This window comes from Anoplolepis gracilipes, chromosome 4 (assembly GCF_047496725.1).
Source record: "Anoplolepis gracilipes chromosome 4, ASM4749672v1, whole genome shotgun sequence".
Classification (NCBI taxonomy): Eukaryota; Metazoa; Arthropoda; class Insecta; order Hymenoptera; family Formicidae; genus Anoplolepis; species Anoplolepis gracilipes.
The window spans coordinates 2,086,020-2,110,132 of NC_132973.1; the positions used below are offsets into that span (position 1 = coordinate 2,086,020).

Genomic DNA, 24,113 nt, shown 5'->3' on the forward strand with positions numbered 1-24,113 from the left:
TATATTTAATAGTAATCACTTTTTCTAATATAGAATTATTAATAGTTTGTCTAGCTTTTATTTCACGAGATGATGAGATGAATTAATATTATTAAACTCTAATACTGATATAATTGATGAAATCTATATGAAAACATCTAGTTTGTGTATCAAGTATGCATAAAGTTTTACTTTTTGAAATTAATGTATATAAAGACAAACATTTTGAATTTAAATATGGCATATGAATTAAACAATTTTTGGTAAGAAATTTTCTCTTTGTTTCATCTAATTTCACATAATTTAAATCCATAAAATTAAAAGTGCTATGCTAAAAGTTTAACTAATTACAGATCTTATCTATTTTTGGTTTCATTTAATACAACTTAGTGCTCCGTTTCTTGTTCGACTTCTTTGCTTTCTTCTTTTACATATAATTTCTTCATTAAATTTCCTAATACAATCCCAACAAATAGTATCATGCCTACTCTGTGATTTGATGTGAACTTTTTAGCGCAATCTGTAGGATTATTAATGTTCAAGGTATATATCTGAAAAGGAGAAATTATTTTATTGGTACTGCTTGTAATTTTTTTAAAGATCATTCTTAGATCATTCAAAAGAATTCATAATATTTACTTGATTGCTAATATGCATTGCAATTAATCCAACAGCAGTATAATAAGGCCAAGTTTGAGTAGTTAATACACCAGAGGTAATTAAACTTGCAATCATAATCATTCCAAATCCAGACAGATAGAATTTCGTATTGTCCCCAAATTTTATGGCTGTCGACTTAATCCCTAGTAAAATGTCATCTACCCTGTCCTAACATATAAAAAAGAATAAAGAGCGATGTAAGAAGAGAGAGCATGAAAAGTATATTTTTATATTACTCACTTGATGAGCATATATTGTATCGTACAGAATAGTCCAACAAATACCAGCTACGTACAACGGCAAGCAGACGGACCAATCGCATGATCCGCGTATAGCAGACCATCCTAATAATGTGCCCCAATTAAAAGTCATACCCAAAATTAATTGCGGCCAATATGTTACTCTTTTCATGAAAGGATAAATTATGACTAAACCTGAAAAAAAAAAAAAAGAAAAAGATACAGTATAAACATTTTAATTTAATTTGGTTTATTAGATTCCTTAAACATTATTTAGTACCTAGTGAACTGGCACCGAGAAATATACTATACCAATTCAATTGCAACAATACAAGTAACCCTAAACTCAACTGCCCAGCTAGAAACATTAACGACTGCTTTGGCGTTATTTGACCACTTATTAAAGGTCTATCCTTTGTTCTAGCTACCTAGCAACATAAGTTCTCTCTATAATACTCGTTAGACAAAGTTGTAAAATATTGTTTCAAAGAAGTTTACCATCTTGTCAATGTCTTGATCCCACATGTCATTTATAGTACATCCTGCACCACGCATTATAAATGCTCCTGCACCAAAGAGTGCTAACATTTGGATATCTGGTAAGGCACCAACAGGAGCTGCCATCGCAATGCTCCAGCTGCAAGGCCAAAATAATAACCAGCTTCCTAATGGAAAATTTAGAAAAGATAGTGATAAGAATATAGATTAAAATATATACAGTATGTTTTATTAATTGCAATTAACATATTAAATAATTAAACTTTACCTATTGGTTTATCTATTCTCATAAGTTTCATATATGGTTGTACTTTAGGCGAGGCATTATTGACTAGTTTTGCAGCGATACTCATACATCTTTTCTGTTGTGAAAATGCTAGCTTGACATGAGTCGGTGCATTGTTTGGTCTTAGCAGAGAATGGGCAATCTTTTGCACACTGGGATCTGCTTTATGCTTGTACTTTTCATGTGCTACGGATAAAGTACGAATCTCTGTGCATGTCCTAGAAAGATTCCTAGTTGTACGATTTAATACAGTAAAACTAGGAAATGCAATAGGATTATGCGACAGTAGACTGACAATTCCAGTGAGTCGGTGGCATCTTTTCATAATTAGCATTGTTTAATGTTTCACCTATAACAATATATTTATTATAAAAAAATATATATATATTATATATCGAAATAAATAAGTTATTACTTATATTAATACACAAATTTTGTCATTTTTCTTGTATATATTAATGTTTATTAAAAATTTTGATAATAAATCTTTTATATATATATTTAAAAAAATAAAAGATTATTAGAATATATATTCTAATAACAAGGTTAATTATAAATCAATCATAAAGTATGGTTAGAATACAACCTCAGGATTACAAATTTATCTTCAATCAAACCAACTTAGCGATTAATTTGACACGTCTTTATCAAAATTACTGATATGAGAATAAATTTATGAAATAAAATATATATATTATTTATTATATCGTTTGATAAAAAGTTATCACATGGCCAGATTGTATATTTCGCAATAAATTATAAAAGCATATTAATTCAAAGACAAGGTTGCAATAAGAGCAATTTTAAAAATCGATCTATTCTTACTATCGTATAATTGATTGCGCCATAGTCATTGTTATTCTATTTTAATCGGTGTTCTTTAAAGTTTGATCTTTGCACTATTCCATGCTACTCCGTGTTTCACGTAAAATTGCATAACACGTTTTGTCTGCTTTTCCCGCACACTATTTAGTCGATTTATCGATATATATTCTAGTCGATTTATCGATATATATTCTACTCGATATCGATATATTTTAACGATATTCAAAGATAATATCAAAGTGTATTTATTCTTTTTTTTAAATAGAATTTCTAATTTAAACAAATAAAAATGATACAAATTGATGGCTAATAAGAGCAAATCGCTGTTCTTGGAGAGCAAATATTTATTTTTAGTTATAAAATTACAAATGAAAGGAAACGAACGTTTCGGTCTACTTTAAGACCTTCTTCAGCGCTAATTACATTCATAATAAACGAATTATGTTGTAATCGGAAATTATTTGTATACATAATTTTATGTTTATTAACATTACGTGTCTGATTCAAATTTCGCAAAAACTTTAGTCAAATTATCGGTCAAATACAAAAAATCATTACGGTACGGTGGTAAATTTTACACTCTAAAATATAAACGTCTCTAATGTCAAAAGGGGCTTATTTCGCATGTATTTTAACGTGGATAATCAGTCGGTGTTTTTTGTACATTTTAACGTAGATGTCAATCGATGTTATAAATTGACCATGAATCCTTTGTCTCCCCTTAGTTTGCCAACCAAAGGAGAAACTCTTCAACGTCAATCGCAACGCTAACCGAATCATGTTTTTTATTAAGATGATGCTAAATTTACCACCGTACCGTAATGACTTTTTGTATTTGACCGATAATTTGACTAAGGTTTTTGCGAAATTTGAATCAGACACGTAATATTAATAAATATAAAATTATGTATACAAATAATTTCCGATTACAACATAATCCGTTTATTATGAATGTAATTAGCGCTGAAGAAGGTCTTAAAGTAGACCGAAACATTCGTTTTCTTTCATTTGTAATTTTTTTTATAACTAAAAATAAATATATTTGCTCTCCAAGAACAGCGATTTGCTCTTATTAGCCATCAGTTAGTATCATTTTTATTTTTTTTAATTTAAGAGCTTGTCTTCATATCATACTAATTTAAACAATAATGTAAAAAATGCAACATTTCTCATTTCTCTAATTTTTGTATTTTCTGTAGTTAACACTATTCACTTGCTACAATTATTCCTTTCTCTTTTCTTTTTCGATCAAAACCTAAATATATATATATATATATATATATATATATATATATATTTAATTTCCTTTATCTTTTCTTCTTTAAAAATTTTTTCTTATAGAAAAGTCAGCGTTTTATCAGATATATTTTTTGTTAAATTTTACTAATTGTAAGTTTATTCATTATAGTATAATAACACTTTCGCCTAAAACTGACATGAGTATGCATATATACATATATACATATATACATGTGTTTAACTCCAGATATCAGAGAAAAAGAAAGAAACAAAGCACAGTTAAAATGCGAGCAGATGTATTTTCCAAATGAAAAAGATAACCTCGCGCAGTTTATCGGTTACCTGACGCGGGGTCGCGTTGACCATCTCGACGTGCGCCTTTTAAAAATGGCGCCAGCCCGGCCGCCACGTGGTGGAGGGAGTCCGATTCATCGTGACGTGTACGAGCTTTTACATGTATATGCTGCGGTCTTTCACGACCGGTGCGCGACGTTGTATCCACGCGATGTCCGCTGTCACGACGAGCCGGAAGCCGGAGGTGGTATTCATCCTGGGTGGCCCGGGCGCCGGCAAGGGCACGCTATGTCGCTACATCGTCGAACGCTACGGTTATGTCCACCTGTCGGCCGGGGATCTGCTACGCGAGGAACGCACCAAGCCCGGTTCGCAGTACGGCGATCTCATCGAGACGCACATCAGGAATGGCACCATCGTCCCGGTAGAGATCACCTGTAGCCTCATCGATCGTGCTATGCGAATTTCCGACAACCCTCACAATCGGTTTCTCATCGATGGTTTTCCGAGGAATCAAGATAACCTCGACGGTTGGAACAAGGTACCTTCTTCGTCGAGGACTCTCTTGCGTACCTGCATATTAATTTTACGCGAGGAGTCGGTAAAAATGTGTTGTCAGAATTTTATTGATGTAACTGTAAACATTCATTTCTTATAATTTCTTTTTCTTTAATAACTTGATAATTGACAGGTAGAATAACATTGTGTTTTTGCTCTAGGATAGCTTAGTAGATATATATATATATATATATATATATATATATATATATATATATATATACTGTACGTGTTTTGAAATTTAAAATTTATTAATTTATCTCCATCCAATATTGTTTCAACTATGTAGAACTGTATATATTTTACCATTTAGAAATTTTAAAATAACCAAAATGGAACTTTCTTAAAATTAAATTTTGACACAACACATATTCTGCATTTATGGAATTTTTATTCATTTATTTTCAATATTATATATATTATACCTAGACATTTCCATGTATTCACAGGTGATGGCTGATAAGGTTATACTGAAAGGCGTAATATTCTGTGAATGTAGTCAAGAAGTCTGCACTCAGCGTTGTCTGAATCGTGGTGCCAGCGGTAGCGGTCGCAGTGACGATAACGAGCAATCCTTGGTTCTTCGTCATCAGACTTATCTGAAAAACACATTACCGATAATAGAAATGTATGAACAACAGGGTTTAGTTTACAAAGTTAATTCTATGAAGACACCGGAAGAGGTGTTTCAAGATGTCGCAGAGTTCTTCCCTAAGTTAGGATGGTAATGACAACGGTTCTAAAAGCGTTTCTCTCTTAAAACAATTCTAATAAATATATTGTACTTTTTGGTGCTGAGGAATATTAAGTTCTATATCTGTATCATGTTATAAACTTACACACATATTTTTACATATATAGTAGCACCTATATTTTATAAAACGTATCACACTTTATTTATAGATAAATCAGTTTTGTCTAATTTTATTTTACTGATATCTATATCTTATTGATATCTTTGTATATACATTGCAGATTTTATTGGCTAAACATTCCTTCACAAATGTACAATAATACAATGCAAATACTGGGTGATACTGGTATAATAATTAGGAAATATTGTAAATATCCTGCCAGGAATATCGAGTATCAGCGACCAGTATTGTAAATTCTTTGATACAATGTTATATATAGCGTTGACTTATATGGCTTATATATTTATAGAACAAGTGTTCAAATGATGTGTTATCATTATTGGATTGTAACTGAATGAGAATTTATAATGATCACTAGGAATAATTATATATTAATTGAGAAAAGCCGGAAAAAAAAATAAATGAAAGAGATGTGCATTATGTATTTTTAATTTATAAAAATATATTCGTATAATTAATGAAGGTTTTATTTAAGACTTCCTGCTTATGCCATTTTTTGAATTATTTTTTAAATATTAGCATAATGACGTTATTCAGACAATTATACAATAAGGTGGGAATGTAATCGTATACATAATGTTTCGAGGAAAATAAAAGTTTTGTTAAACAATGAATTTCAGAAAATTAATTTTGTACGAAAGGTGTCATATTTTCACAATTATATCAACGGAGATACATATATGTGCATTTTGACAACTGAATCAACAAATAATATAGGGAATTAATTCCATCCTTTTAATTAAATATCATTAACAAAAAAAAAAAAAAGAAAAAATTATCGTAGAATTCAATTTTCCAAATAGATAATGAAGTAATTTTGATCGTACTAAAGCATATATTCGTATAATTTTTTTATACGCGTCCTAGAATTCATCAAGATTTTTTTACATTTCTCTCTTTTTATTCGGAATACTTAAGGTAAATGAACTCGATCGAAATCTTTTATTATCGCGGAAAACTTCAAAGTTGGTGCAACTTCAAAACAATGACGGAAAGTAAATTACGGAGTGAAGGTGACGCACGTTGAAGATAACAACGCGTGCAATGTCTTCTTATCAGAGATGCCTACGTGATATAACTTTTATTTGATGCGAAAGATAACAAATCATAAATATAATAAATAAAATAATATTTACGCAAAGAGAGATTACAGAGCGTGATTTCCGTTAACAACGACAAACATTACGTAACACATTCGTGTATAGTAAATCTGAATCTGATCATTGTTTTTGTGTGTATATATTTTTGATCGTATACATGTTTACAAGTCATCGATGCCAAGGAACTGCCTGCCGTGTCTTTTTGATGTGGATCTCACGAAAGTTTACGTTACATTTTTTTGACTATAGCATTGAGAAAGTCGAATGTACCCTGGTCAATGTCCCGACGAGCAATCGCGTATTACGTAGAGGGGATTACATTTACAGCAGCCGAAACCGAGAGAGGAAATTTCTTCGAACGAAATGATGCTGGTAGAAATTTATATGACGATTTCTTGAGAAATTCCAGTCACCTACAACTGACTTAAGAACTTGAAGATTTTATATTCTTTTGGCGATAAGATATCTGCAGTTTAAAATCTACGATTTTAAATCGAGGCTTAATCGTATTTCACTATCTATTGTAGCAGTATATCTAAGTAGATAAAATTAAATTAATTGTATAGAAAGATTTTTCATCAGACGAAATAATTTAACAAGAATTATACATATGATCATCGAAAGATATATTCCACTTTTCTTAAAAATTTTTGTCTTAAAAGTAATTAATTTATTATTTTTTAATTCACTTGAATGTGACACATATATATCCCGACGAATATATAAATTATTATTATAACTATTATAATATATATCATTCTATTAAAAGTTTAAATATAATTCCAATCAAAATTATACGCTGAGATTTATTACAATAGATTTCACATTACACAGCACACATACGGTATACGATTTTTAATAAAATATCGTTACGAATCGCACACGAGAAGCGAGAAGAAGCGAATCGAAAAAAAAAAAAAAAACAACGCACGACTTATATTAGATGACCTTCAAAATGTTACTTATGCAACTGTCAGCGATATGCAGCGGTCTCTTTATTTCTATCGATTATCATATCCAATATTGGCCTTGACCTAAACATATGTACGTTTAGTTATAAACGAATGAGATTAAAGAATCCTTATAGTCGCGCTTAAAGTTGAATATACAACAGTTGCCTTCTCTATATATCTTTAACGCGTTCGTTTAGATCTGTGATATAATAATGACTGATAGAATGAATGAATCGTAGTCGATTCAAAACTGTGATTATAATCTCGCATTATATAGTTCCTGTGAAACGTCATAGTACGTCAAAGATCGAATCTTTCGTCCGAGACTTCTGATTGTCCTTGGCCAGCTTCTTGTATTTCGCAACTCTCTATATTGTTGAAGTTTTCAAAATTTCTAAACAAGTTTTTTTAAGTGTTTCTTAAAGATTGACTTTGAATCGACTCTTTTTAATACGATAATTTGTCGAACTTTTGGCTTCTTATAAATTTTAGGCATAAACAGTATAATGTTTTTGACCTTCAGCGATAAAAAGGCTTTTTTTAAATCTCTCAATGATTATTAATCAGTAGGTGAGTGACATTATCGAAGATAATATATAAGATTCAAAATGCGTGCATAAAAAATGATTAAGGTTTAATGAACTGTTGGATAATTTCCAATATCAATTTTATCTCGTTTGTAATGATATTCATAGCAGAATTTTAAAAATAAATTATTTTAGTTAAGGAAAGTGCCACGTGTTCTAGAGTCGAGCACAACAAAACAACCGTTAGTGACTTTTAATACACAAAGTATCGAAAACTGAAAACTGACATGCATATTTCATGAATAGATCTTTATTAATTCAAACCTTAACCGTTACCTTTAACCCACAAAAAATTCCACTTATTCTTCTTATTCTTATACAGTGAATAAAAGAATAAATCAAAAACATGACGTTTACTACAATATGAATATGTTTTATAAGCCATCATTTTACGTACGTTAGAATTCAGTAAGAATAATTCAGTTAGAGTTTAATTACTAAAGTCGACCTTTTTATTTTTATTACGATATGTCCCCTTTTCAATTTAAAAGATAAAAAAGACTATACACATTCATGTTGAAAGACATTTTGTACAATAATTATTTAAAGAAAAATGATATATCAAAATTAATACAAATTAATAAAAAAATATAATATATAATGTAAGAAAAAATATAATTTGATTAAATTTGGTTTATTTGATTGTTTTTCATCATTTTTAATTTGTTGACTTTATTTTATAAAGGTTAATTTCAAATTCTAATATATATATATAGGAAATTTTATATCAAATCAACGACTTCTTTTCCGACTATTTTTTATTTGCTTCATTAAAATTTTTGAGCCGTAAACGAAGAGATTTTTGCGATATTTTTTTCAAAAATCACATTTTTACACTACTGCAATTTAAAAAAAAGAGTATAGAATTAAAAAATAAATATATTTATGAAATAATTTCTAATAAAATATGTTTGATTTAATTAATGTTTTTTTATTTGCAGAGCTTTTTTTTAATCAAAGTCGTTTAAAAAATTAACAAACATTATTTTTGGAAAAAATAGTGAAAAATAGTTTTAAAAATCGAAAATATTAGAATTTCCTTCCTTGACTATTAAAATTTTCGAATCAGTGTCTATTATCTTTGTAAGCTCTTTTTTTTAAATCGGAATAGTGTTAAAAACAAAGAAATGTAATTTTTTCGAAAAAAAATCTCAAAGAATGGTCTTAAAAAATCGAAATTATTTGAATCTCCTATTCGTTTATGACTTACAAATTTTATATTTAAGTCTAATATGTCATAAATTTTTCTGAAAAAATCGAAGGAATCTCATTAAGGAAAAAAAATAATTTCTGTTAAAATTGACTAAAACACTGTTAAATTATTTTTTATAAATTTTTTTCAATATTTTTTTTTGAAAAACAGATTCAAAAAAGATGACCATCGTATTAATGACGACATCTTTATTCTTCTTAATAGGTATTTGAAATTAAAAAAAAATCTATTCCTAACTCGGGAAAGAAGATAATGAATGAAGATAAAATCCTAACTCAGAAATGAAGATAATGAATAAAGATAAAATTCTAAAAAAAATCAAACTATCTTCAATAAGTACAAAAACATTTAAAAAATGAAGCAAAAATGATCGAGAAAAACCTTGTTGATTTGCTGCGAAATGCCCCATATATATAAATAAATTTTGTGTTATGTATATATATATATAAGATTTCTCATTATTTGGCAAATATAATAATAACTTTAACAAATATAATGAAGTAATGGAAATTCGTACATGTCTTTCCGACATGTCTGTCATCAACTGTGCCTTGTGAGATGGATTATGATCGTCCACTCGCATACTTCTGCAGATTATCTCCCACAGTCTCAGGTAGAATAAAAAATCGCAGTCAGAGTCAAGTGACGTCAAAATAGTCGGAAGTTTTTATACTAATTTTCTTGTCATTTGAACGTTAGCGTTATTTTCTGTTTTCTACTTGGATTTTTATCAATCGTTTCGCTCCCACAGTCTTAGGTAGAATAAAAAATCACAGTCAAAATGAAGTCAAAATGATAAGAAAATAGTTGGAAGTTTTCCCTTATTTTCTTGTCATTTGAACGTTATCGTTATTTTCTGTTTTCTACTTGAAGTTTTACCTCAATCGTTCCGCTCATCATTCTCGAATTCCTTGGTCATTGCCGCCACACTTAACTTCTTCCCACTCTCCGGCGATCGTTTCTCTCCGCGTATGCGTAATCCTCGCATCGATAAGAGGAGGTCCGAGATGGCTACAGAGTGTCAGAGTGTCGGAGGAGTTCGGAATGCTTCCCTTACCCCCATCAGGCAATCGCTCCGTACGTTCGTCCGATATATAAGTGAACCGACGCGTCGATTGACAGAACGTAATCCACAGTCACAGTCGCGTTTCAAGTTTTGTTTCCTTTTCATTTTTAACACGAATGCGAGGCATTCGTTCGCACGTGCCGTCGCAGAAACACGCGCGTAAAACGAAAAAGATTCATTTGGACACAACCACTCAGGTCAATCGGTGCCTAGGGTAAACAGGCACGATTGACCAATCAAAGGGCCTCAATTTCAACTGGCCACTAAGGATTGTGCCCAAATGATATACACGTGCTTTCGCGACAACGAGGACGCCGCGCGCCCCATTCGAGCGCCAGCCACGCAACGACGCGGGTCTAGTCAATATCTACCCCTTTTCATCCTCTGTTGGAGTAAAAATTCATAACGCGAGACACAACATCCTCCTCATCTTCCCAATCGCGAGAAGAATTACCAAACGGTGTGTAATAACGTTGAGATAATTTTGTTATAAAGTTAAAAAGGTATGAAAGAATTAATTGCCGTTGATTTTTACAAGAAATATAATAAAAATTAGAGATTTTATTTCGAGAAAAATGAGATACGTTATATAACTTGTATTATCGCATTGGCTAATTCTGATTCGAGCCTGTCTATCTTTGACAAATTTCTTTCAAATATAAAAAAAAAAAAAAAACGAGTAAAAGAAGCTTTAATATACCTAATATTCGAACAGGAAAAAGAAGAAACAAGCTAAAGGATAATAGGCAAGAGAAAAAGAAGAAATTCGAGAAAAAGATGGAATTAATGTGTTTAAGAGAGTGGATATACGCGATTTTCTTTTTGAATCTGGCAACGGAAGTCTGGGGAGAGAGACCGGAAACTATCATTCGCGAATTCTTCGTGAAACCGTTCGTGCCCCGGGAATTCGCCTCACTGGAATGCATCCGCGACAGCAAAATTTATCTCGAAGCACTTAAAAAATATACACCATGGGCGCTTCAAAGTGAGTAAAAAATTAAAAATTAATTTATCATTAATTTATCATTAAGTGTATAGACACACAGCCTCGACTCTATCATGTTTATCTTCCAATTTGAATTATTATTACCAGTAATGTTGAAATCAGATTCTTCATATTTACATTTCTTATTTTTATATTTGATAATTTTGATAAACGATTTTCAATGATCAATAATCAGTTAGTTTTTAGGAGACTATTAGAAGATAAGATTAATTTTTTACTAAAATCTATATACTAAACAGAGGTATTTCGGACTAAATCCTAAAATGTATTATATATTGCGGTTTTATCATAAATATATTACATATAGATCTTTATCTATCTTACTGCATGTCAAAATAAGTGAGGTACATAATAAGGATACATTTTCCTCTATTATGTATATCTTGTGCAACCGCAATCATCAATAGGAACGAATGAGAAAAATTTATCATCTATTTACTTTTAGGTTTTTTATTATTTTTATAACTATATGTATATAAAATATATAGGTAATATATATAGTATAGAATAGGATATGACTATATTATTAGTATGTCTAGTAGACCCAAGTGTTGAGAAATGAGAATAGATGCACACGTAAAAGAGGATACACTCTGTTTCGTGCCTTTTGCATTCTCTCTCACACTTACGTTGTTTACTTACTTCCCGTTGACACAAGAAAGAACGAAACAGAGTGTGTCCTTTTCTAAGGACACTTATACCTATACTCTTTAAATAAAAAAAGATTCGGCTTAAATATTTTATGTTTATGAGTTTGAGATTTCACGAAAGTTTCTCGTTTTACGAGAAACTTTACTTGTACAATTTTTACACATTGGAATTTTTATACATTGAAATATATCAGAATTTTCTCATATATTATTGTTATATATAAATTATATACCATGTTATTTTTGTTATACTGATAACTATTAGTCAGAGAATGAATCGATCGCAATAAATAGATTAAGAGAACCATCTGGTTAAGAGGATAAAAAAAATCGATTTTTTAATATTTTCTTAAATAATAACTTTAAAATATTTTCTGAATTATTTAAAAATATTTTCTGAAAATTTGAATACGATTCCTTGAAAATTCTCAAAATTATAGTAATATGAGTGATCTGTTACAATTCGGAGGAGTAAGATTTATAAGAATATTTAAATTAGTTCTATTATACTTGAAACATAAAGGAATGTTAGGAATGTTGATAGATTTTGTAAAATTCTAACAATAAGTTAGCCTTTCGTCCTTGAAGGTACAGGTCCTTTAATACCCTCAAATGGTTCAAATAGATGTACAGCGATATAGGCTCAACGATTATTTTAAACGTGTTTGTCTCGAAACGTTTCGATTTTGTTGATAATATAAAGAGAAAACGGCTCAACGCAATAATTTAAATCTAACATATTAATTATAACTATTTTCTCCATATACTAAACTTAAGTAATAAATTTCTGAAAAATAATATATTTTGTTGACAAATTTAATTAGACAAAAATAAAGATATAAGTTTAAGTTATTTTTAATGGTATAATTTTACCAAAATATGAAATTTTATATAATTTTATTAGGTTCAGTGTATGCGTTTAATATTTTAATACTTTAATATTTTAATCATAAATCAATTTGGTGTTTTAGGATCAGATGACATTGTTTTAGTTCTACAATGTCAATAATTTGACAAAGTCAATATTCAGGACACGTCTGTTGCCTACGCAGATGTCTCAACTATATCACATTGGTTTCATATATAAAAATTCAGAAATATTATTTAAAATATGAATAAAATATGTACAAATCTGAAATTGGTAATAGTAACCGTACGTTTTCGAAAATTTTCATAAAAATTGTTGTTTTTATCGCTTCCAAACAAAATAGTACTCTTAAGATAGTATATATCTTTTAGATTAAAAAAAAAAGAGCAGAAATAGAGAAAATATAATTCTTTGAATTCTAAGAAATTATTTAATAAATACAGTTCATGAATATGTTAGAAATAATACATTTTTAGAATTTAAAATAAAATTAATGGCTTTTTAGAAAAATCATAAATGACTTTTTAAAGGAATCGCAATTATTACAAATTCTGAGAATATCATTAAAGATATTTACTGACTCATACAGGGATATTAACCCTGTATAAGTCAGTAATTATCTTTAATAATGATATTCTCACAATTTGTAATAATTGATTTTTTTAACGGATTATTTAAAAATATAATAGTTTAATTTTGAAACTTTCTCTTATTCTACGTATATTTAAAGTAAAGTTCTTATAAACAAAGGAAGAAGGAAACCATTATATAATCTTTACGTATTGCCTGTTATGCTGTGTAAGATCATGAAATTGTGATTGTGCTATCAATACAATTATCGGACATTGCACGCCGTGCACAATTATGTCTCTTTTTCTCTTATAAAAGATTATCGGGCATTATGTACGATATCATACGGATATATACACCTGGAATGCATACTGCTAATTAACAGATATCGATTTTTTCAGATAAAAAAAAAAGATATCAATTGACCGATAATTATGAGAACTATTTCTTCCTGTGATACGTTAGTTCAATATACTCCGTAAACGAGGACGAGTTGCGCAAAAATGAGATGTAACGAAGTTTTACGCCATCTTTTTTTAGATTCGCAAGAGTTTCCGAATACATTTCGGGAATCGATTGTTAACATTTTAATTGCGCGATATCAATACAAAACAGATATGTCTAAATCAATATCAGATTAAAAACGTATTCGAGGAAGATGATATCGAAGTCGGATTTGTATGTACGATCGAAAGAACCTTGTATCCATTTTTGCGGACGCGAATTATCGTCTCCGTGACTCTTGGGCTAGCACAGATTAACAAATGACATTGATCTGATTGATATTAATAGCGTAATGTCAATCGGTGATAGCATCGGCTGTTACAAGGCGTTTAAACCCACGCGTCGTCGTTGGCGCATGGATCCCGCTATTATAGATCATCGCTGAATAGATCATTGCCATTTTGCATTTTATGACAACTTCTATCTCGCCGGCGATAATTATTTAGCGGATATGTTTACCATCGTTCTTACGTCAATACGCAAACATAGCATTTAAAAAATACCTATATAAACACTGGTGTACTTTTATTCCTTTCGACACAACAAACTTTCCGATATATCTGATATCTTTAAATTCCCAGTTAGCAAGGTGACGTTAAATAATTAATAACGTTTTAATGACGTTTTTGACGTCAATAATACATCATTAAAATCTGCTACCTACATTTATATGTATCATGCACGTATATTAATGTTAATTATATTTTCATTAAACACACACACACACACACACACACACACACACACACACACACACACACATATATATATATATATATATATATATATATATATATATATATTTAATAAGAAAGGAACAAACAGATTGTTTAACAATGAAAGTTGATTGATTAATAACTAGTAATGAATTTAATAAATAAATTATTTCCTTAAATATGTTTATTCTGAGAAGTATTTAATAACAAAAAAAAAATAGATTGATCAATAATTATTAAATAGTTTAGAAATCAGGTAATATTTAGAGCTAAAAAACAAAATTAATTATATAATCATTTCAGAAATCCTCTTATTTCTTAATTATAAATTAATTAATAGTAAAATTAATACTTTTTATAATTGCGTCATTAAATATTATTATTCTCTTCTGTTTTTAACATACATTTAATTTAAAATACGACATAAATCGTATCGAATGAAAAATGCCGTGGCAAAAGGACTGTTTCTCCAAGAATCGACACAATGATCGCTTGGACGAGGATTATTAGCGTTAAAACAGCAGGCCGTTGAGAAAAAAACAATTAACGATTCGCCGCGCGTAGAAACAATAATATTGACCGATGTAATTGGTATGTGCGTCGTACGCGCGAGACCAAACTGGGTCAGCGAGATGCATCCGCGAGGCCGATGACCGTCCTTGTGTATCAGGGATCGCCTGCGATCGATCGATCGATCTTTCCCTGTAGGCCATTTAATTACCGGTCCGACTAGTTCGCGCGATTCTTTAAATATTGTTTGTACAAGGGATAAATACAATGAATAATGGATTTCGAGCATCACGGGTACAGAAATGCTCTAAGGTCTCCTTTCTGTCAACAAATTTTCAAAATTTCGAATTTTAATCTTTCAGCTATTTTTTTTTTTTCTTTATTTATTTCTTTTTCTAGTTGAGTTTCTTATCAGGAGTTAAAGATAATCGAGAACATTGACGTTATTTATCGCGAGTAATTTATATAAAAAAAAAACTCTTGCTATCGTACGTTCGGCAATTTAAAAATCGAAAGAACTCGCTCTATAATTTTGCAATACAAAGTTCTTTTATTTCCTCTATTTTTCATCAATGGTTTCGCAACGCGCGATTCCGCGGATCGTTGCCGTATCAGCGTATCGCGCGATTCACTTCCGCAGCTAATGCACTCGCGACATTGACGCTGCTCTGCGTCACAGAGCGATCACAGAGGCGGTACCAAGGGATCGCCTTGAAATCACGTTCGTCTGTGTGTACGTTGCGGGAGATGAGTAATAATATAAATCATAGAGCATGACGCAGTTCTCTCAGTACGGTTTAACAATTTATCGCTATTCTCGTAGAATTGAACGTGACTTGATCAATGCAAATATTTGTTTCATCTATATCTTCTGTCCCATTGAATTTAATCGATCGCATATTAGAAATTTTTCCTCAAACTGATTTGCTTATTAAAGAAGAAGAAGATAATATAAAAGTGGAAGAATTGGGATGAATCTTTTGAATACATTAATTATAAAATCATAGAAAGCGAAATAGATTTCGAAACATCATGCCAGGAATAGAAGGAATGATAATTAGTAGAAAGTTCGAGATTACAGCAACAGAGTTAGTCTATTCTTCAACAATTAGTTTAATTTTTATAAAGTAATTTAAAATACATTTTAAAAATACGTGTTATGATAATTTGTTATAATATGATAATACGTACATAATGCAAAGGTAATCTGTAACGATGACAAAGAATTTATAATAAGCGAGTAAACTTTATTTATAGACTTTATGAAGGGATCTATATTATCAGATCGACATTTTCAGCGATCGATATCCTCTGTAATTGAATTTGTAATAATAATTCCGGATATTCGAATGCGAGAAAAAAATGTCGTTAGCTGATTGTGGCGTAGATTGAGGACAGAAGAACGCCTTGACTACACCTGCGCCTGTTTCAACCGGTTTCAGACTGTGTGTTTATTACAAACGAAGCGGGGCGGGGCGGGGGGGGGGGAGGGGAGGGCACAATTGTTAAATGTCAAAGCCGGAATGCCGCAAATATTGTAATAGCCGGAAAAACGCTACAATGAACAACGTGTCGATAGTAGGGGGGCAAGCTTTGCAAAGCGGAATTAATGCAGATGAACTGCAAATTACTCCTTTCTCCGTCAAAGTTCTTCTTTTATGTACGCGCAATTAATTTCACATCTCTTGCAGCATCTTTTATCCCACGCGTTCCCCGCGCCATTTTTATCGTCGTCGAGACGAAATATTGATGACGCTAAAAATTTAATTTGATAGATATTAAATAGTTATCGAGAAATTTTTTAAATTTGCAAAGAGCTGAAAAGAGCTCGTTAAAATCTCTTTATTTGTTAATAAACGCTAAAATTCTGCTTCTATAGGACACTGTTTTAACGCTCTTTCCTTGTCCTTTCCAGTGTACGACGCTTCGGTTAAAATACCATCTGGCATAATCACTGGCAATTATAAACAGCTGGGCAATTTTGACGAATGCTTACTCGTGAAAAACGAACATGGTTTCGTAGGACAAGCTTGCAACGCGATGGTGCAATTCGAGATTACCGCGGACGACGGTGCACCAGGACGCGAGTTGGATTTAGGAGATTTGTTCGTGAATATTGCGATGGCATCGGTGAGTTTGTATTAATGCAATCACTGTAGACTTTATCATAGAAAAATCTATATATCAAAATTTATAAGTTTCTCTATCTATATATATCAACTGAATAAATAGCTTGAATGCGTCAAATAATGTTTTGAATTTTAAAATAAATATGAAGTCTTTAAATCCTAAAAGGACGTTATAAAATAGTGTATCTAACAATACAAAAGAGAGACGTATTGTATAATTTACTGCATAAATAGAACTTGTTAAAAAAATAATCTATAAATTGGAAATACTAAATTTTATAATTGTAAATATAAAAAAATTATTATAAAAATTATATGAAAATTATATAAAATATATTTAGATGTTAATTGAAAATAAATCAAACTTTATTTCCAAATATTAAATTTCCAATATTTTAATTTTTATTTAATATTCATTGATTTTATTTCTTTATTTTTCTTTGTTAATGTTAAGCATTTATTCTAAATCTGAGTAAAATATATATAATCTCACTGATTCGATAAACAAAAAAAAAAATAGAAACAAAAAAGTAATTAAGATAAATCAAATAATGGCTCAGTTAAATATTTTGAGATATTTTATAACGTAGAATGCGACAAAATGGACATCCGGTACTACGGTCGATTATACGTGGATGTGGTGCGTTCCATCAACATGTAATTACACGGAAATTCAAGAGGCTTTGGAGCTCGCATTAGATTCATTGAAAGTTGAAGGGCGTGTAGACATGATCGTTAGCGTTTCTAAGGAATCGTGTCACACCGTAGAAAGCATTAACTCAGCCTGGGATTATGCTGATTACGGTTACATGTAAATATCATCACATTATCTAAGTATTGATTTTTCCGTAAAGTGTGTACGATGTAAGTAACTAAAATGTCGAAAATTTTAGAATCACTTTTACATTCATCGCACTCCTAATTATAGCCAGTACGGTATACGATATTGCGGGACTTTATCAGATCACTAAATCAGAATCGGCAATTCGGAAAGGTAAGTAACTAGTAATATATATACAGGGTGTCCCGAAATGACCGGTAAATATTTTAATGGCAGAGTCTTTAGAACATTTTAAAACGAAAAGTTTAATACAAAAATGTCGAGCCCTACCATTCGTAAAATATAATCGCTTCCAGTTTGAAAACTATTGTAGCCTCGACATTTTTGTATTAAATTTTTCGCCTTAAAATGTTTTAAAGAACCTGCCATTAAAATATTTACCGATCATTTCGGGACACCCTGTATATGTTCTGATTAATAAAAAATTTATCAAAATGTTATTCGTGATTTATGTACTATTCAATCTATGATATTTTTCGTTCTGTCATCTCATCCTGTTTTTAAAAATTTTTATAACTTCAATATGAAATTTTTAGGATTTCAATATGATTCAATCGCCTTTAAATTCTGCTCTCTTATTCCTTGCATCGCTCTATAAAATTCTGTGCCGTCTTTTCCTAACTATTGACGTTAAATATTTTGATTCATTGTTCCATGAGATATATGGTCTTCTTTCTTTCTTTCTTTCTTTCTTTCTTTCTCATACATTAAATATTGCGTAAAGCTGAATTTTGAAAAAATTTTGAAAAAAAAAAAATACGAAGGATAACATTTCCTATTAACTAATAGCAATAATCATTTCTCACAGTTATCTTTACATCGTTTTCTTTGTATACGAACGGAAAGACTCTGTTACGAACTAATAGAAAAGGAGGATACATTGGCTGTCTAGATGGCATGCGCTTTATCTCCATGTGTTGGATAATATACGGACATACGCATTACATGGAGGCGATTGGTTTCAAAATGAACCTCACGCAGGTTCCACGAGTGAGTGTTTAGTTTTATGCAGCTTCTTATGAACTAGCAGAGGAAATGGTGCATCTATTCCCCAATTTCTATCACCAACAAAGAATTGATTTTTTATATTAAATATGTAATTAAAAACTCGTCTTATTCTTTCACATATAATCAGGAAAGTCTGACCTAATCTTTTGGTATTATTTTTGTTATCGCAAAAAAGATGCATCACAATTGGAACAACATGCTAATACTGAACGGGAATATTGTCACAGACACTTTCTTTCTTCTGAGCGGTATTCTGCTCTCTTATAACGAACTACTGAAGAAGACACGAACTCCAAAATGGTGTTTCAATTGGATAGGGCTTTACATTCATCGTTATATAAGGTACATATATGTATATGCATAAGCAAATTAGCTTTCTTCACACAATCTTTGGCAATTTAAATTTTAAATACATCCTACTCTATGCCATAAAATTATATTATAATATAGATATTATATAATACTATCTAAACAAATAAACTATATCATTTAATTATATTTTTTATTATTATATTACGGACATTATTATTATATTATTAAAATATTTTTTTTTCTTATATATTAATCTTTATATATATATATATATATATATATATATATATATCCTATTTTCTTTCGTATGTATATTTTCAGAGTGACACCAGCTTATGCGATGATGATCGGTTTCTATGCCACGTTGTTCTATAAAATCGGAATGGGACCAAATTGGGATACATGGGTTGGTTCCAATAAGAACTTCTGCCGCGAAAATTGGTACACAAACCTCCTCTACATTAACAACTTCGTCCACGTGCCAAACATGGTAAATTACCTCTTTGATTAAGGCTTTTTTACGCATGTTCTATATGTGTATATTTTTTCACTATTAATTATATGTATATATGTATATATGCTGTAATAAATACAACGATATGTCAGCTATGTATACATATTTTCACTATAATTAATGATTATTTTCCGTATAGCCGAAGAGTTGTAGTAGATGTGAGTTTGCACAGCCTGTATAAGTGATGTATATTTTTTCGTTCTCGTGTAATATTCTTTATATTTTTAGTTATTTATTAATTTTTTAAATTATTTTTCAGATTTAGTAAATCTTTTTACTGCTTTACAGTCTCTGGTTCTTTTCAAGTTTCCCCGATTTTTTCATCCGCATTGTGAAAATATCATCTTTTTCTTACTTTTCTTACGTCTGCTTCTAGTGCATGTCCCAATCCTGGTATCTTGCGACCGATATGCAACTTGTCTGGCTATCGCCCCTTGTACTTTATCCTATGCTGAAGTTCAGGAGTCTCTACTTCAACATTATTTTGATTACTTACTTTCTTCTTTCGATCTTAGTGCCGTTTACTATAACATTTATACATCAGCTAACGGGCACAATGCTCTACTATAAGGAGTAAGTGCAGAAATTCAGTTCAATATTTGTTTAGAAATTATTTTACCAAAATTTTTATTTGAGAACTTTTTAAAAATAGGATATATCCTCCAAATTGCTTATTTTTAATTTAATTTAAATATTTTATGTATTGAGCACATTTAAATTTTATTATTATAATATGTAATTGAAATATATTGTGAACATTTTTTCATATTGAGAAAGTCTTTATGAATTAATTACATGAAAAAATTATAAAACCTTTGTATTATCTTATCTGTGTAGTCACTATTTTTAATCACATTTTGCGTGCGAAAATCGTACGAAATTTTTTGCCGGAATTTAATCACTTCATTTAATGATTTCAAAAGAATATTATGTTTTGTAGCCAGACGGACCTCGGCCAAGTATACCTGGAAATTTATACAAAAGTGTATAACAGATTTGGACCTTACGTCATTGGATTAGGCCTTGGATACATCTTACATAAGACAAGGAAAAACAAAGTCAAACTAAGTGTCGTAAATATCAATTATATATAATTAATTTTAGTATTTATGTTTTTCATTTTAATATTTGATAAAAAAAAATTGACAAAATTTGAAAGCGTAGATTAAAATAATTATTTTACATAAAAGAAAATACATATTATATACGTATACATTATATTAAAATATTTTAATAGACATGTATGTGTGTATATATTTATTATGTAATAAATAATTTTAACAATTTATATATACATATTTTAAATTTTAAGAAGAAATTAAATATATTATTATAAAAAAATCGTTATATGTATTTCATGTACAGTGGCATGTGATTTGCGGTTGGCTGATTGCCATTGCGATCGGTTTTTCGGCCATTTTCGGACCACGCGGCATGTATTTTGAAGACTACGTGTATAATAGATTGGCAGCAAGTTTATATGCGGGTTTTCATCGACAAATCTTTGCGTTATCAATTTCCTGGGTCATCTTTTGCTGCGTGCATGGCTATGCAGGTAATTAAAACGTGCGCGCTCACGAGATAATTATTAAATCGAATTATGTCAACATCAGCGTCTTCTCTCTCTATTTATGCTATTATTCATTTTTTCAAGGTCCTGTGAATCACCTCCTTTCTTGGCGCGGATGGATACCGCTCAGCAATTTGACTTATTGTGCTTATTTGTGTCATTATATTTTTATACTATCCGACATAGGATCCAGTCGGACCATCGGCAATTTAACACAAATAAATGTGGTAATAGAGATTAAAATATTTTAAAAAAAGTATCTTAATAGAAGTAATAAAGGTATTACATAATAAATAAATAGTCGGTTATTGGGATAAGAATTTTATAACATATTTATTTTCATACAAAAAAACGCGATATCTAATAGTAATTAATGATAATTAGTGCTCAGTAATAATTTAATCATAATTTAATTTTTCTTATAAAAATCTATATGAAATAGAAATAAATATAAAAAGATTTAACTAAAGATAGTGAAATAGCTTAAGTTTTGAAGTATATTATTAGATCATTGTTTATGTTGAAACATAATTAACAATTTTTCTTTTAAAAGTTTCATTGTTGCATTTGATTTAAATCTTTTTTAATTTACGTGCGACGCAAATATTATTTATATATTTTCCTGTGCTTATCTTACATGATATGATATTATATAAGTATGACATGATTAAATCAAATGTAATGATAAAAAAAGGACAGTAATAAGTTTTTTCATTTATTTTTTCAGCTGCGCGCGTTTTTTGCCAATTTGATGTTCACGATGATACTATCACTTCTATGGAGTCTCTGTTTTGAGATGCCTTTTTTGAATATCGATCGTCTTCTTTTCTCTAACCGAACATCAACGAAACAGAAGAACAGTTACATAATAGAATCCGACAAGGAGATCTGTCAATCGAAGAATGAGGCTTCGACTTCATACAATTGTAGTAATTCGGAAAAAGATATTGTCCAATGTAATTCTATGAGAATCAGTGATGAAAATTACAAGACTGAAGAACATGAAGAAGCAAAAAAGAATTTCGATAAAATTTATCATATCAGCTCGATTAAATGCGACGAATAATTTTTTCTCACTCGGACTCATTTTCGATCCTTTGTTGAAAATATTGTAAAAACCGACGCAGAGAACGTGAATACCGACAAGAGAAAAAACAATTATCTTTAAGATTGCGCTTATTTGTGTCATTATATTCCTACTATTCGACATCGGATCCACTTAACACAAATAAATAAGAATCGAAAGATAAAAATATTATATGACAAGGATTATGACAATTTATATCACGCATTTTTACATTTTGCTACTCTTGTTATAAAATTGGATATTCTTGATTTAGAAATATTATTTATTTGTGTTAAATTGCCGACCGTACGAGTGGATCCGATGTCGAATAGTAGGAAAATATAATGACGAATAAACGCAATGAGTCAAGTTACTCAGCGGTATTCATCCGCGCCAAGAAAGGAGATGATTATTTTTCTGGTTATAAAATTGGATATTCTTGATTTAGACGCTTATAATAATAAGCTTGTAAATTGATTTAGAAGCTTATTATTATAAACTTCTAAATTAAGAATATCCAATTTTATAACAAGACAAATAAAGATGTAAAAATGCGTGATATATATAATAACTTTATGATTTTATATGTATAATAATTAAGAACTTTATTTTAAAAGAGAAGTGAACTAAAGAGAGAATTAGACTTTATTTATATAATTCACAATAAAATACGTAAATAGAAGTATCGAGCAGTAAGTACATAGCATTAGTTATGAAAATGTTCAATAGAGGACTAGGAAAATAAAGTCATATATATAACTATATTTTTAATTTTTGCTAATTATACAGGAGGTCTCAGAATTCGCGGACATGAAATATACAGCGTGATTATTCGTGCCAAAAGAAACAACTTTTTCCTTTGACAAAATTGCGTTTGAGCACTACTTTTTAAATGAGAGTAACTTAAAACTAACGTTTGAATGACTATATCATGATAGGACCTTATTTATAGCCCTTTTACCAGCCCTATAAAAAAGTCTATGCATCTTTACTTTAGGACGCATAGTTGCAGAGATATGGTCACTGCTTTCATTTAAAAAGTAGTGTTTTTAGATGCAATTTTGCTAGAAGAAAAAGTTGTTTCTTTTAGCACGGACAATCACGTAGGGCATTCCGTGTCCTCGAATTCCGCGACACCCTGTATAAGAGAAATATTTCTCTATTTTTTATCCATTGATAGTGATATTAATGATTTTTATAGTTTTTTTTAAGTTAGTACGATTATTTGTGATAAAGCAATATATAATGTGTTATTAATTAATAAGAATATATGCTAAATTATATATTGTAAGATTTTTGGCGCAAAGAAAATGTATAATTTTATATAACAAGAATGAAAACGAATTTATCGATATTACTTGAAGTAATTAATTAACAGAGTTATATAATAAAAAAAAAAGCAATTTCTTTAATTCACATTATAAAGAAATAAAACTTAAATGTTATCTAGAAAAACTTCTCTTGCAAAATTGTGAGC

General features: G+C 30.0%; 3 protein-coding genes across 6 annotated transcripts; 2 read left to right on the forward strand and 1 right to left on the reverse strand.

Annotated features, from left to right (window-relative positions):
* Positions 1 to 236: 236 nt before the first annotated feature.
* Coq2 (ubiquinone biosynthesis protein COQ2, mitochondrial) lies at positions 237 to 2,638 on the reverse strand. The gene is made up of 7 exons (XM_072891644.1): positions 2,488 to 2,638; positions 1,645 to 2,011; positions 1,377 to 1,543; positions 1,159 to 1,306; positions 880 to 1,073; positions 619 to 807; positions 237 to 530 (listed from the first exon to the last, which is right to left on the reverse strand). The coding sequence occupies exons 2-7, from the start codon at positions 1,994 to 1,996 to the stop codon at positions 366 to 368; spliced, it is 1,215 nt and encodes a 404-aa protein (XP_072747745.1). The 5' UTR covers positions 1,997 to 2,011; positions 2,488 to 2,638; the 3' UTR covers positions 237 to 365.
* A 1,492-nt stretch (positions 2,639 to 4,130) lies between these two features.
* On the forward strand, positions 4,131 to 5,911 carry Dak1 (cytidine/uridine monophosphate kinase Dak1). Of its 2 annotated transcripts, XM_072890909.1 has the most exons (3): positions 4,131 to 4,561; positions 5,028 to 5,302; positions 5,554 to 5,911. In XM_072890909.1, coding segments are annotated over exons 1-3 (657 nt in total). In that variant the 5' UTR covers positions 4,131 to 4,180; the 3' UTR covers positions 5,555 to 5,911. The 2 variants fall into 2 exon arrangements, with proteins under 2 accessions (XP_072747010.1, XP_072747009.1); XM_072890908.1 differs by having other exon boundaries at positions 4,133 to 4,561; positions 5,028 to 5,911.
* A 1,759-nt stretch (positions 5,912 to 7,670) lies between these two features.
* LOC140664893 (nose resistant to fluoxetine protein 6) lies at positions 7,671 to 23,959 on the forward strand. 3 transcript variants are annotated; one of them, XM_072890503.1, is made up of 14 exons: positions 7,671 to 8,076; positions 10,180 to 10,832; positions 11,088 to 11,357; positions 17,112 to 17,326; positions 17,916 to 18,136; positions 18,219 to 18,319; positions 18,975 to 19,156; positions 19,350 to 19,516; positions 19,808 to 19,976; positions 20,377 to 20,573; positions 20,941 to 21,073; positions 21,366 to 21,555; positions 21,655 to 21,797; positions 22,298 to 23,959. In XM_072890503.1, the coding sequence occupies exons 3-14, from the start codon at positions 11,150 to 11,152 to the stop codon at positions 22,634 to 22,636; spliced, it is 2,265 nt and encodes a 754-aa protein (XP_072746604.1). In that variant the 5' UTR covers positions 7,671 to 8,076; positions 10,180 to 10,832; positions 11,088 to 11,149; the 3' UTR covers positions 22,637 to 23,959. The 3 variants fall into 3 exon arrangements, with proteins under 3 accessions (XP_072746604.1, XP_072746606.1, XP_072746605.1); XM_072890505.1 differs by lacking the exon at positions 10,180 to 10,832; XM_072890504.1 differs by lacking the exon at positions 7,671 to 8,076 and having other exon boundaries at positions 10,145 to 10,832.
* The last annotated feature ends 154 nt before the right edge of the window (positions 23,960 to 24,113 follow it).

Coding starts and splice junctions, on each gene's coding strand:
- Coq2 (XM_072891644.1), bottom strand. CDS start 1,996: ATGCTAATTATGAAAAGATGCCACCGACTCACTGGAATTGTCAGTCTA. Junction 1,074..1,158: donor TCTCGGTGCCAGTTCACTAG/GTACTAAATAAT, acceptor TTTTTTTTTCAG/GTTTAGTCATAATTTATCCT. Junction 531..618: donor CAATGCATATTAGCAATCAA/GTAAATATTATG, acceptor TCTCCTTTTCAG/ATATATACCTTGAACATTAA.
- LOC140664893 (XM_072890503.1), top strand. CDS start 11,150: ATGGAATTAATGTGTTTAAGAGAGTGGATATACGCGATTTTCTTTTTG. Junction 18,320..18,974: donor AGAATCGGCAATTCGGAAAG/GTAAGTAACTAG, acceptor CATTTCTCACAG/TTATCTTTACATCGTTTTCT. Junction 21,074..21,365: donor ACAAAGTCAAACTAAGTGTC/GTAAATATCAAT, acceptor TTTCATGTACAG/TGGCATGTGATTTGCGGTTG.
- Dak1 (XM_072890908.1), top strand. CDS start 4,181: ATGTATATGCTGCGGTCTTTCACGACCGGTGCGCGACGTTGTATCCAC. Junction 4,562..5,027: donor ACCTCGACGGTTGGAACAAG/GTACCTTCTTCG, acceptor ATGTATTCACAG/GTGATGGCTGATAAGGTTAT.